Source organism: Ciconia boyciana, chromosome 2, assembly GCF_034638445.1.
Source record: "Ciconia boyciana chromosome 2, ASM3463844v1, whole genome shotgun sequence".
In the NCBI taxonomy this organism is placed as follows: domain Eukaryota; kingdom Metazoa; phylum Chordata; class Aves; order Ciconiiformes; family Ciconiidae; genus Ciconia; species Ciconia boyciana.
Window position 1 is genome coordinate 149682769 of NC_132935.1, and position 12110 is coordinate 149694878.

At 38.6% G+C, this 12110-nt stretch overlaps 1 protein-coding gene across 1 annotated transcript; it reads left to right on the forward strand.

Annotated features, from left to right (window-relative positions):
- Positions 1-43: 43 nt before the first annotated feature.
- THNSL1 (threonine synthase like 1) lies at positions 44-6079 on the forward strand. Its single transcript, XM_072854470.1, is given in 4 exon segments — positions 44-407; positions 3145-3232; positions 3720-3764; positions 3767-6079. Coding segments are annotated over 4 exon segments (2724 nt in total). The 5' UTR covers positions 44-51; the 3' UTR covers positions 6002-6079.
- The last annotated feature ends 6031 nt before the right edge of the window (positions 6080-12110 follow it).

The following is a 12110-nucleotide window of genomic DNA, read 5'->3' on the forward strand; positions in this document are numbered from 1 at the left end:
GTCGTGAGGGGACGGGGGGGCGAGCAGGTGGCTGCGCGTGCGCGGTGGGAGATGTGGGTGAGGCTGGGGGCGCGTGGGGCGCGCGGGCTACCTGTGGCAGCTGTCCCCGCCCCCGCCGGTACGTGCGCGCGCGCCGCCCTGAGGGCGCCTGAGGGCGCCGGGAGCCGCGCCGAACGGAACCGAGCCGAGCCGAGCCGAGCCACGGGGACCGGGCAGGGCAGGGCAGGGGCGCCGCCGCCGGTCCCGAGTGGAGGTGGGAGCCTGGGGCTGCGCTGGCCGGGTGGGCGGGCGCGACTGACCTGGCTCTGTGGTGTCGCGTTGCCCCGGTGCCGCGCGGCGCGGCCCGGCCCGGCCCGGCCGGCCCCCGCCTCCCACCCGAGCTTTGACACCTTCGGGGCGTCGAAACGGTGAGGCGGGAGCGCGGCGGTGAGGCGGGAACCTTTGCAGGATGTTGGTCTGTGGGATGATCGTGGGACAGTTGAAGCTGAATGGTTTAGTGTGGGATTATTTTTTTTTTCTCTGCATAAAAGCTCTGAGCAAAGTCAAATGGAAGTTGTCCTGTGTTAACGGTTTTGAAATATGATAATTATCAGTCTTGACCTGCCTTGAGGTCTTTGACAGCTGCAAACTGCCACTGACGTGTTTGGTTACTGAATTTTAACCGTATGTTATGTTGTTGCAAAATTTGGCTGTACCAATAACAAAGTTCAGTCTTCACTGTAACTCTTGTCATCAGCAATGGGTGCTAAAATTCTGGATATTTGCTGATGACATGTAGGTGCTGTCAGCAGTCCAAGTGAAGGGTCGAGGTGTATTGTCAACACTTTAGAATTTCACTGGAGGTACGGATGTAAGCTGTCCTTCAAAAAATCCCCCACTCTTGGGAGAATTAGCTATATCTAAAGTTGGATGGTTTGGTCTAACTAGACTGGTAAGCTTTATGAGATATAAAGTCTAATTTGAGCTGTTTTTACAGGAAGGTTTTGCCAATTGAATAAAAAATGGTTTCGAAGAAACAGTTGAATTTAATGGTTGCAAGCTTCTGTGTAAATGTACTTTATATGGGTGCAAAATTGGACTACACTGGAATAGATTAAATCTATTGAGCAGCTGAATAAAGAAATTCCCTGCAAATTTTTACACCAGATTAACCAAGTTGATTTCAAACAATACCATAGGCTGCTTATAACTTCATGTAAACATGGTAAGCTTATAATTAGAGAAATCTGGGTCTAGTTCTGTCCTTGTCTACACCTGTAATTTGGGGAGATTTAAGCCCCTGTGGCCTAGATTCATAAAGCAGTCCAGATGTTTTGTCCAGCAGCTGTGTAGTGTGTACTGAGTGACTGCACCTCAAAGTGAATCTGTAGTGCAACTAGACCTGGTAGACAGGCCATTATGCTTGGCATGGTTTGTACTCCCTTAGTTCATACATAACACTTGAAGTGATTCTTACCTTCAGGAAATAAAACCGCTAAAATATTGTCTCTAATTTTTTTAAAATCCTGAACATGACTTATTTACATCTGTACATTTATACAAATATCTCTTTCTGGCCCTGTAGCTCTGTATGTTTGTATTCATGAGAGTGCATTACTAGTACAGTACAGCTTTATAATGATACTGAATATTACAACTACTCTTCAAAGATTGTTTTTTCTTTTTAATAACTGTTACAAAAACCTTATATTGCATCTACACATTACCGTTCCCTTCTACTTTACAAGGATTGGGAAATAACTGTACAGTATGATATGCCCATCTTTACTCTGATCTATGCCTTGTAATTACAGCATGTAAATCATGTCACAGCACTGGGTGCAAACACAGGGACTTACTGTTTGCAAGCTCATCTCTCCTTACAGAAATGAGCAAATGCAAAGATTTGAATAATTAGAATTACTTTGTAACGCATGCTAATAGTTTGGTAAAGAAAGTAGAGTGTAAAAGACAGAGCGGGGAACACAGCAGAATCTAGAGCAAGGAGCATCTGGAAGTGAAGGGTCTTTGTTTTTGTGGTTTGCTCTTACAAAGCTTGAGCTTCTGTGTCTTTTTTTAAGTTTGTGACCTGTGTCTCTGGAGTCATTTGATATTATGCACACTGATGGGGAACAGCAGGGTCTTAAAGGACTGGTGTGATAACTGTAAACATGGTTTAATCATGAGTAGGTCTTTGGAAGATGATGCAGTTCCCATTTGGTACTCACCTGCCTTCTACTGCAATTCCAGGCCTTCTGCTCTCCACAGAGAGGCTGTTGGACTCGAGAGCATCTAGAGAAAAGGCACTGAACAATTGAAGGATTTGGAAACTTAGTCTTTAGTGAATTCCTTTAATTGTTTTGTTTAGTCTGTCTTGATTAATGTGGGAAAACACTTTCTCATTAAATTTTTTTCACTGGTAAAAGTAGCTAGTACATAAACTAAAAAAAAAGAAAATTAATAAACATTGCAAAGCAAATGCTGGGGTGCTAGCAGCTCGATTGAGTCTTTAAAATGTAGTTATTAGAAGTTGCTGATTGCCATTTTGGTTATGTGTTACAGTGCCAGGAGAAAAAAGAAAAGTACAACTTGCAGCTTAGTCAACCATCTCTTTGTACTGCATACTATAGCAACTAAAAGTAATAATTTCTTTTAAAATGCTGATTTTATATATATTGCAAATATATATTGTTTTTTTTAGAATTGATGAGTAAGCACCGAGCTGGATTTTTACATCTAAAATTTCATTAATTTCCTAAAAGGAAGTTCAGTGTTGCTTTTTGTTAAGCATTTTTAGTCATGAAGAATGAATAACAATAACAAAGTGATACTTGTTTGCCTATCTAAAAAGAAAAATTACTCTGTAGGGATTTTCTGTGCAAATTTGTGCTGATTTCTGCCCCTTCCTTGCCCCTTTATGGAGATTTTGAGAGTTCTTCCCCCTTTGCCATAAACACACACAAATCATGTGCTGCAATTCACGCTGATGCTGGTGTTGATTTCTCTAAGCAAACAGAACATCATGTTGAGAGATTCTTGCTTAACCTTTGTTGGAGATGCAACTTTCCTAGTGATTTTTTTTTTTTTGAGGGTAGAGTGTCTTCATGACGTGTTTTCTCTCTCTCTTACTTTACACAGACTACACTCAATACAATTCTTTTATAGGAGTTCTTCACAAATCACTTGCTTGGTTTGCCATCCCTTCAGAGGAGAATTGGATGCAACTCTTCCAGCCTTGCTGTTGCACAAGTCTGTGAGTTTTCTGTGTATTGAAGTTGGCCTTGCATTCTTTTTTTAAGAAAGACAATATAAGAAATCAAAGGCATCTTGGGAGGTGGGAAAAATGCTTATTTTGTTAACATTTTTATTACAAGAAGGTAATTTAGTTAATCTTCATTATTTGTAAATGCATACTTAAAAGTGAGTCTACTAGAGGAAAAACTAATTGGTTTTGAATTCCTATAAACAATATTATTTGCAAATAATATTGTAGTTTTAGATTTGGATGTCTTTTTTTACCCTGAGGTAAACTGGACTGTTTGCAGTTGGATTTGTCAGTGGAAGTGAGCTGGAGCTATGCGAGAGAAGGGAATGAGTCTTATTCTGAAAAATACCTCCCTGGCGCTGATGAAGTCATAACTGGATTTAGTTTGAATTCTTGTTGTTCTGAATTTCTTATCCTTTAGGTTTTTTCCTAGATGTTTGCTGAAGGACTAATTACTGTTTTTTTCTTTTTGAAGCAGTTAAGTGGATTGTCAAGTTGGCTTGAAAAAAAAAAAACCCAACAACCCAGCAGAAGATGTTTCATGTTGTTCGGTATCAGTGTTTAAGACTAATAACCCAAAACAGTCTTTCTGGCATGTGTTTTAAACTCATGCCTTCAAGACCTGTTGTATTTGCACAGATATGGAAGTCATGGTTCTCAAGCCATTCTCTTGTTGGAAACAAAAATATTATCCTGATGGGACCTCCGGGTGCTGGGAAAACAACGGTTGGGAGAATAGTAGGTCAGAAACTAGATTGCCCTGTCATAGACATAGATGATGATGTCCTTGAAACAACTTGGAATATGAGCGTGTCGGAAAAACTGCAGGATGTTGGTAATGAGCAATTTTTAGAGGAGGAAGGAAAAGCCCTGTTGAAGTTTTCAGCATCTGGAAGTGTCATTTCCCTTACTGGGTCCAATCCAATGCATTCTGCTGGCATGCAGCATATGAAGAGAAGTGGAATAGTTGTATATCTGGATGTGCCCACAACAGTCATTATGAGCAGGCTGAAGTCAATGAAAGTGGATCGCATCGTGGGCCAGGCACCTGGTATTTCTCTCAAGGACATACTTCAGTTTAGGAAGCAATTCTACAAAAGGTGGTACGACATCCGTGTTCTGTGTGGAGGGGATATTGCAGCAGAGGTTGTAGCAGAAAAGGTACTTGATGCTGTGAAGAGATACCAAAACTCAGAACTGGAAACTTTCATTTCAACTAGGTCTAGTAGATCTGGAAGGAGTATGGAAAAAGACTCTCATAAATATTTCAGTGATGTTGTTACTGAAGGCTTAGCCCCTGATGGAGGACTCTTTGTTCCTGAGGGAGGACTCCTAAAATTCACTACTGGAGAATGGCAAAGCCTTGTAGAAGCAACTTATATTGAAAGAGCCCAGGTGATATTAGAAAGATGCATACATCCTGCTGATGTTCCTGCTTCTAAGCTTGCAGAAATTATTGGAACTGCTTATGGAGAAAACTTTACTTGTTCTAAAATTGCCCCAGTTAGACATCTGGCAGGCAATCAGTTTCTCCTTGAGTTATTTCATGGACCAACAGCATCATTTAAAGATTTTGCATTACAGATGGTGCCACATATATTTGCATACTGCATTCCCAGAAACTGCAATTACTTGGTTCTGGTAGCTACTTCTGGTGACACAGGGAGTGCCGTCCTAGATGGCTTTAGTCGTCTCCATGACACTGATAAACAGAGAATTGCGGTGATGAATTTTTTTCCTGAGGATGGAGTAAGCCCAATTCAAAAATCACAGATGATTGGCTGTCAGAAAGAAAATGCCTGGTCAGTAGGTGTCAAATCTGATTTTGATTTTTGCCAGACAGCTATAAAGCAAATCTTCACTAATTCTGATTATACTGGCTTTCTTACAGTAGAATATGGAACAGCTTTGGCTGCAGCAAACTCCATAAACTGGGCACGACTGCTTCCTCAGATAGTTTATCATGCCTCTGCATACCTTGATCTTGTTCATCAAGATATTATTCCGTTTGGAAGCCCTGTAGATGTTTGCATTCCAACAGGAAACTTTGGCAACATATTAGCTGCTTTGTATGCTAAAATGATGGGAATTCCTATTAGAAAATGTATTTGTGCTTCCAATGAAAACAATGTTTTGACTGACTTCATAAGAACAGGTGTTTATGATTTGAGGGGAAGAAAATTAATTCCCACTTTTTCACCAGCAGTAGATATTTTGAAGTCCTCCAATCTTGAGCGGTACTTGCACCTGATTGCTAATGAGGATGGACAACTGGTGACACAATTATATAACCAGCTGGAAAATCAGGGTCACTTCCAGCTACGGAAGGATCTACTTGAAAAGCTTCAGCAGGACTTGGTGGCTGGATGGTGCTCTGAGGAGGACTGTCTAGCTGCCATTCACTCTGTATACAGTACTACAGGATATATTTTGGATACACACACAGCTGTTGCTAAAGTAGTTGCAGATCGATTACAAGATAGAACTTGCCCAATTATTATTTCATCTACAGCTCATTATTCTAAGTTTGCACCTGCTATCTTGAGGGCCTTGAGGATTGCAGAAATAAACCAGAATCCATTAAGTCAGCTTCACTTGCTGAGTTCTTACAGCCCTCTGCCTCCTGTCCACTGGGGCCTATTAGAGACCCTGAAAAAGAAGGGGAATGAGGATCACCAGGTCTGTGCTGCTGACATGAGTATGCTGATGTCCCGTATAGAAACCTTAATTCAAAATCATTTTATGAAAGTTTTCTGAGTAACTGATCACACGTCCACTGTGTCAATTGTGATACCTTAACAAGCTGCATGTTTCAATAAAGCCATGATTCGTCTCGCCCGTGTCTAGTCCACAGCATAACGTCTGCAGTTTTATACTCAGTTGTCAAGTTTTCAACAGTATTTGTAAGTAGTGCGTGTGAGATTTCTAGTGGTGTAGAAAGGTGGTGAATTAAAAGTATAAAAGTATGGAATATTTTTTGAATATAAAAGTATGGAATATAAAAGATTGGAATACTTTTTTGCAGATCATACATAGTAGAGATAGCAGTAGTGCCAGCTTTCCTTGGCAGTGCTGTCTCCTTCACAAGCCTGAAGCGTTCTCCATGGAAGGAGGAAGATAATGAAGTTTGACCTTTCTGAAACTAATAGCTCTTGTTTTGTTGCAAGAATTATGTGATCATTTGGTCAGTAGGTGATTAGTTAAACTTTAACTCACTTCACTTCGGGCACTGAAACATCATAAGATATTGTAATGATGTTCATATGTTACTAATGAGGGTTGATTTCACTACAAAGTTTGAAGTATTCTTGTATTGTTAATCCTTGAACCATTCAGTTTGGTGGTATGTTATCTTCTTGTATAATATTTTTTATGTATTGTGAGGCCAGCATTTATGTAAAAAGATCTGGTTATTTTGTTTTTCAGATGTTTTTTTCCACCCAGATATTTTCCTGTGTAAAATAGAATCCTTCATTTGATATTTTTAATAATTTTTGAGATGTGACTCTTCCTCCAGTACGTTGTAGTCTTTTTCCTAGATCTTTTCTATTTGAGCTTTCAACTTTAGAATCCTTTTTTAATGCTATAGAAGAATTTGCTAGTAGTAGCAGCAGTCTCCTTAAATAAGAACTAGACTTCACCATTTATTTACATTTATTTTTTGTATTCTAAGTTTTCAGAATATAATTTTTATCTTAGAGGTCATATAGCTTTCTTGTTCTAATTACTTCTGTTTTTATATTTTTCTTAAATTAATTACCTTGACATTCTATTCTATTCTATTCATGCTTTGCATGAATTAATGTAAGAAAAGTGCTTCCCAAAGTGCTTGGTATCTCATCAAGGAAAGTGAAGGATGAATTCCAGTGTCTGGAAGATGTGATAGCATCAGAGGTATTCATTGTGTAACCCAGAACAGATCTATCTTAGCAACCTGTTTTTGCTAATGACAGGCTGTTTATTGTTTTTTTGCATTAAAAAAAAAAAACAGAGCAGGTTGCCCTAGGAGATCATGTGGTTATGGACAAACTTATTCTGCTAACTGTAGATTATATTTGGCAAGGACATAAACTATAACTACATTTCATACTAAGAGAAATGGTAAAATGATGTATTGACAAGTTTTGAGTGGCATGCAGTTACAGGTGAAGAGCTAAGATGTGAAGATGAATAGCTATGGGAGGTTGTGGTTCCCACCAAGATTCAAATAGGGAAAGTATTGGCAAGAGAGGTGATGATTGATAACGTTTTTTGCTTCTTTGAGAGGCAACATCTCCTAGATGTCAGGACTCATTTGGGACTTTGAACTGTTCCCATCTCTCCCAGCTTCCTCTGTGTGTCTGCTTGTACTTTTTGCCACATTAGAGCTGAAGAACTAGCAAACTATTTTTAAAAATTGTCATTTCTTCCAGTGTAAGGTAAAAGACCCATGAATGATGTGCATTTGCCACAGTGAATACATTATACAATAAAATTAAATGTAGCTGATAACAAAGGTGTGACACAATAGCTTTATAGATTCTGTCATTTTTGGATGCCTTTTTAGGACCTTCCTGGTTCTTTTCTCTGCTCAGTCCTCGTTCACTATCTCTGCAGTAAAACTTCCAGCGATGGGTACTCTACCATATCCCTGGGGAGGTTGTTCCAGTGATTGAGTGTTCTCACTGTGAAAGATTTCTTTCTTATATCAAGGTGAAACTTCTCCTGGTGCAGCTTGTACCCATTTCCCCTTGTCGTGGCTCCTTGTGAAGAGAGAGCCTCTGTCCTATTTCTAGCTGCCATTTAAGTACTGGAAAACTGTGATGAGGTGCCCCTGAGCTTCCTCTTCTCCAGGGTGAAAAGACCTAACTCATTCAGTCTCTTCTCATAGGGCAGAGGAATTTTCATCATTTTCCAGACACAACATGAGAAAGACCATAAATATGTAATTAAAAAAAATAGTCCAAGTTCTGTAAGAAAAAGTTGCATAAGCATATTGCCAAAAAAGAAGCATGCTTGTGTAGGGGGTAAGTGCACTTCCACCTTGTATTTCTGTATGTTTCAGTCTGATTCTCACAGTAGTTCCAAGTGGAAAAAAATGAAATGCTTTCACTGGATGTGCTCAGTACAAAACCAGAATTCTAAATCTTAAAAAAAAAAAAACCCAAACCCAAAAAACTCCAAACAAACCCAACTGCCTGGATTGAATTACTGGAACGGGAATTGGTTTCAGCATAAGGACTCTGTGGAAATCCTGCAGTACCTGGTTCCATGGGGGTTAATGCCATTTGACATCCCAGGGCAGTTTGTTACACGCTGTTTGTCACACGCTGTTACAGTTTGTCACATGCTATTCTATACTTTATAGAAATGTCTACAAAAAAGAGCTTGTTTTCATAGAAAGCACCTAAAAGAGAAAAGCTGAGGTTCTAAACAAGGTTAGGCGAGAAGCCAATGTCCTACCTTGAATTAGCTGATCATTAGATAAAACCGTCAGAAGTAAACTAACAGAGGATTTATTTTGGCATGACTCAAACAATGAATATTTCAAAGTTCATGGCAGTAACTCAAGCTTGATTTGAAGGAGAAAGTATTAGTAAAATTCCTGATTGCTATTTTCATATCACATGAGCCATTATAACAGTTGATATGATTATATGAATTGAATAAGTAAAAAAAAATGAGCAGTTGTACTTAGTTGTGGGCTTTCAATGTGAAGTTAAGGTGTATAAAGGCAGTGGTTAAAGAGCATGTATGGTATTAGTACATTTCTCAGAATTTCTAAAGGCTTTTACAATACAGTATTTACTAATTTTTAAAAATAATTAATTTTTGGACTTTCTTATAACTTCAGTGAACTATTTTTGTGCACCACATCTTGTGGATTCCAGCAACAGGCACTATAAAATGCTGCAGTAGCGTCCTGATCCTGGATGTACACAGTATTTGTGATCAGGTGCTGATGCTGTGTTGTGGTAGCCATAATGTGCAGTCTTCTGGCTTGCCTGGTCCTGCTCGGCCTGGAGGAATGGAAGAGAAGAAATTTCCAGCGTACTTGTTGCTATAGCTGGCTGCGGGGGGATAGGATAGTGAGGGAAGCAATCCTTCTGCCTTCCCAGCCCAGCTTTTCTAAATGTCAGTCAGAAAAATACTGTGGTTCAACAAACATTGTGCTACTGTTACTGCACTTTTTTCCCACTATCAGTATTATGAAAGATTCAAAGGGAATTAATGATTAAGAGTGGGCACAAGTGCTGGGTTTTTGTCTTTTGCAGACATTGTGTGCACTGAATGTTGTCATGCAATATCTTCTGTTAACTTCTTAAGGCAAAAATGGTGTGCTAATGATGCACAAAAGCAAATCTACATTGTGATGGTTAGCAGGATTCTTTAAGCTATTTAGGCTTGGTGTATACACAGTTTGCTCTTATTTGTCTAAAGATGGGGTGTTGCAGTCTAAATCAATATAAGCCAGGTTTACAGAGAGCGTGAGCATGCATATATACACATTTCCACTAGCTTTGTTGACCTGGAGTAATAGCATAGCTTTAGTTAAGCTATTATTCTTCTGTATAGCTAAATCTTTGCTGAACACTGATACTACATGAAAAACCTTAAGGACAAATGTAATGTCTGTATTTATACTTTTTATTATAAGAATATTTATATTGAAAATACTTTGGTTTGCTTACAGACTTAGCAGCTGCTCATTATTTGCCTTTAGTCACAGTCCTGCTTCTCAGGGTGACAGTGATTTGAGGTAAAGGGTGAATAGAGCAGTTAGGGATGACTTCAGAAGATAATTATGTTTTCTTAGTATCTTACGATTGAGAAAGAATAGCTATTTATGTTTTTGAGGTGATGGAATATTTTAGCAGATGGAACTCTAAAGGGAAGATTCTTGTTTTTCAAGAGGTCAACTTTGCTCTTCAAAGATATCAAGAACACACATTGTTATTAAGTATATCATGTTTGGCATGGCTGAAATATGCGTTAGTAATTTGTATCCACTATATTTTTTCTAAATAAATACTGCGGGATCCACTGTCACATTTTCTTTGCAAATATGTTCTTAAATCCTTATCAATGTGATGTAAAGAAAATCCACTAAAAGAAGTGGTTGCAGAATTTGATATTCTTAAATCTTGAAAGACATGTTCTGTCCTGTGTTTACTTGAAAGTTACATGTATAGTAAATGATCTAGTAATTCACTTTGCTGAGATTGACAGATGTTAGTGAGATAATTTGCATCATCCTGGAAGGAAAGTATGTATAAAAAAATAAACCCACATCAAAAATAACAAATGTCTAAACATTCTGTTTACGTTGCACCACAGACTTGTCTGGTGCTGCCTGGAAAGTCTGTATTCTGAGGAATTAATATGGCAAAGGAAATCCATGACAGTTTAATCTTTCTTATTCATGCTTAGTTCAGTGGAGGGTTGAACTGGTTGTCTGTTAACAGTTGTGGAGCAACTTTGGTTCACTTGGAATATGATTTCAGGATCACGGGCTTAAAAATTACTGGAGTAGTTAAAACAGCAACAAGAAATGAGTACATTTCAGTGAGTTAACATGAACAACCAGTTAATTCTGAACATATATTAGCAGCTTGAGGAGGATTGAAATGTTACTGTGTTTTTTCATAGTAGTCATAAATGTGCACAGCACACATATCAGAACTGGGAAGCTGTTGCTTCCACAATTTTTCAGAATGCAGCAATCTAAAAGACATCAATCTTGGTCTTGCTCTCCAACTTACATATAACTTTTGAAGGTTTCCCAGCATGGAGGCAGATCTAAGCTGTTTGTGCCTTTTACTCGAGAAGACTTTCTTCCCTGGTAGCTGTTTAAGATGGCTCTGGCTACTTTCTTGACAGCACAGGACATAAAATGTTTAATAGGAAAATTGTTTAGCAGAATCAAGAAAACACCTGATTTACTTGCTTATGTACAATATCTTATAAAATTTAACCAAGTAGAGAAACCACAGTGTTTTCCCTGTGCAACATAGGAACACATTTTTCTTAAAAAGTGTGTCTCAAACTTTACAAAATTAGTTACATAGTACACAAATTGTTGCTCTAGCATTTTATTTAGATATTTCATCACTGCTATTTGGAATACCCTTAGATTTTCAAATAGTTTCTTTTATTTTAAATAACTTACTGCTACAGAAATATGCAAAGTATCACCCCCAAATTTAAAATTCATCATAACACTAATTGAGTCCAAACCTGAAAGATCTCAAAATGTAAATCTGAAAGGACAGCTGTGACTGAACAGGTATGTTACATGAGTTCACACACAATTTGGCTCTTAATCATGAGTTTGTTAAGAACACAGAAGGAAATATAATAATGACTGCTCAAATCTATGGATGCCACAAAACTTAAATACTAAGGAGCCACTTAAACAAAGTAAGATGAATTACTTGGTTGGGAGCTGTAAGCAATCTGCATTTCACTGCGACCTAAAGTAGACCTGTGTCTCTAGGAGCAGAGGTTTGAGGACATACTTACCAAATAGAACAATTTGCTGTAGGAAATGCTAACTTTCAACAGTGTCTGGAGATGATGTGCATGCTCAACTGAACATGAATTTTCAGCATGCCTCGTGGCCAAAAGGACTAGTGAGATCCTCAGGTTTAGAAATGGATATACTGTCAGGGAAGTAATACTGCTGTCTATATTTTACTTTGGCGTAACCTTTTAGAAGAATGCTATGCCCAACTCCAATAGTCACAATTTCCAGTAATGCTGGAAAATTGGGCAGAAGAGAGTCATGAGAGCAATAAAAGGATTAAAGAGAAGCACTGGCATGAGAGTCTCAATAAGCAGAATCTACTTAGTTCAGTGAAAGGGGAGTTAGCCTAAAAGAACCATC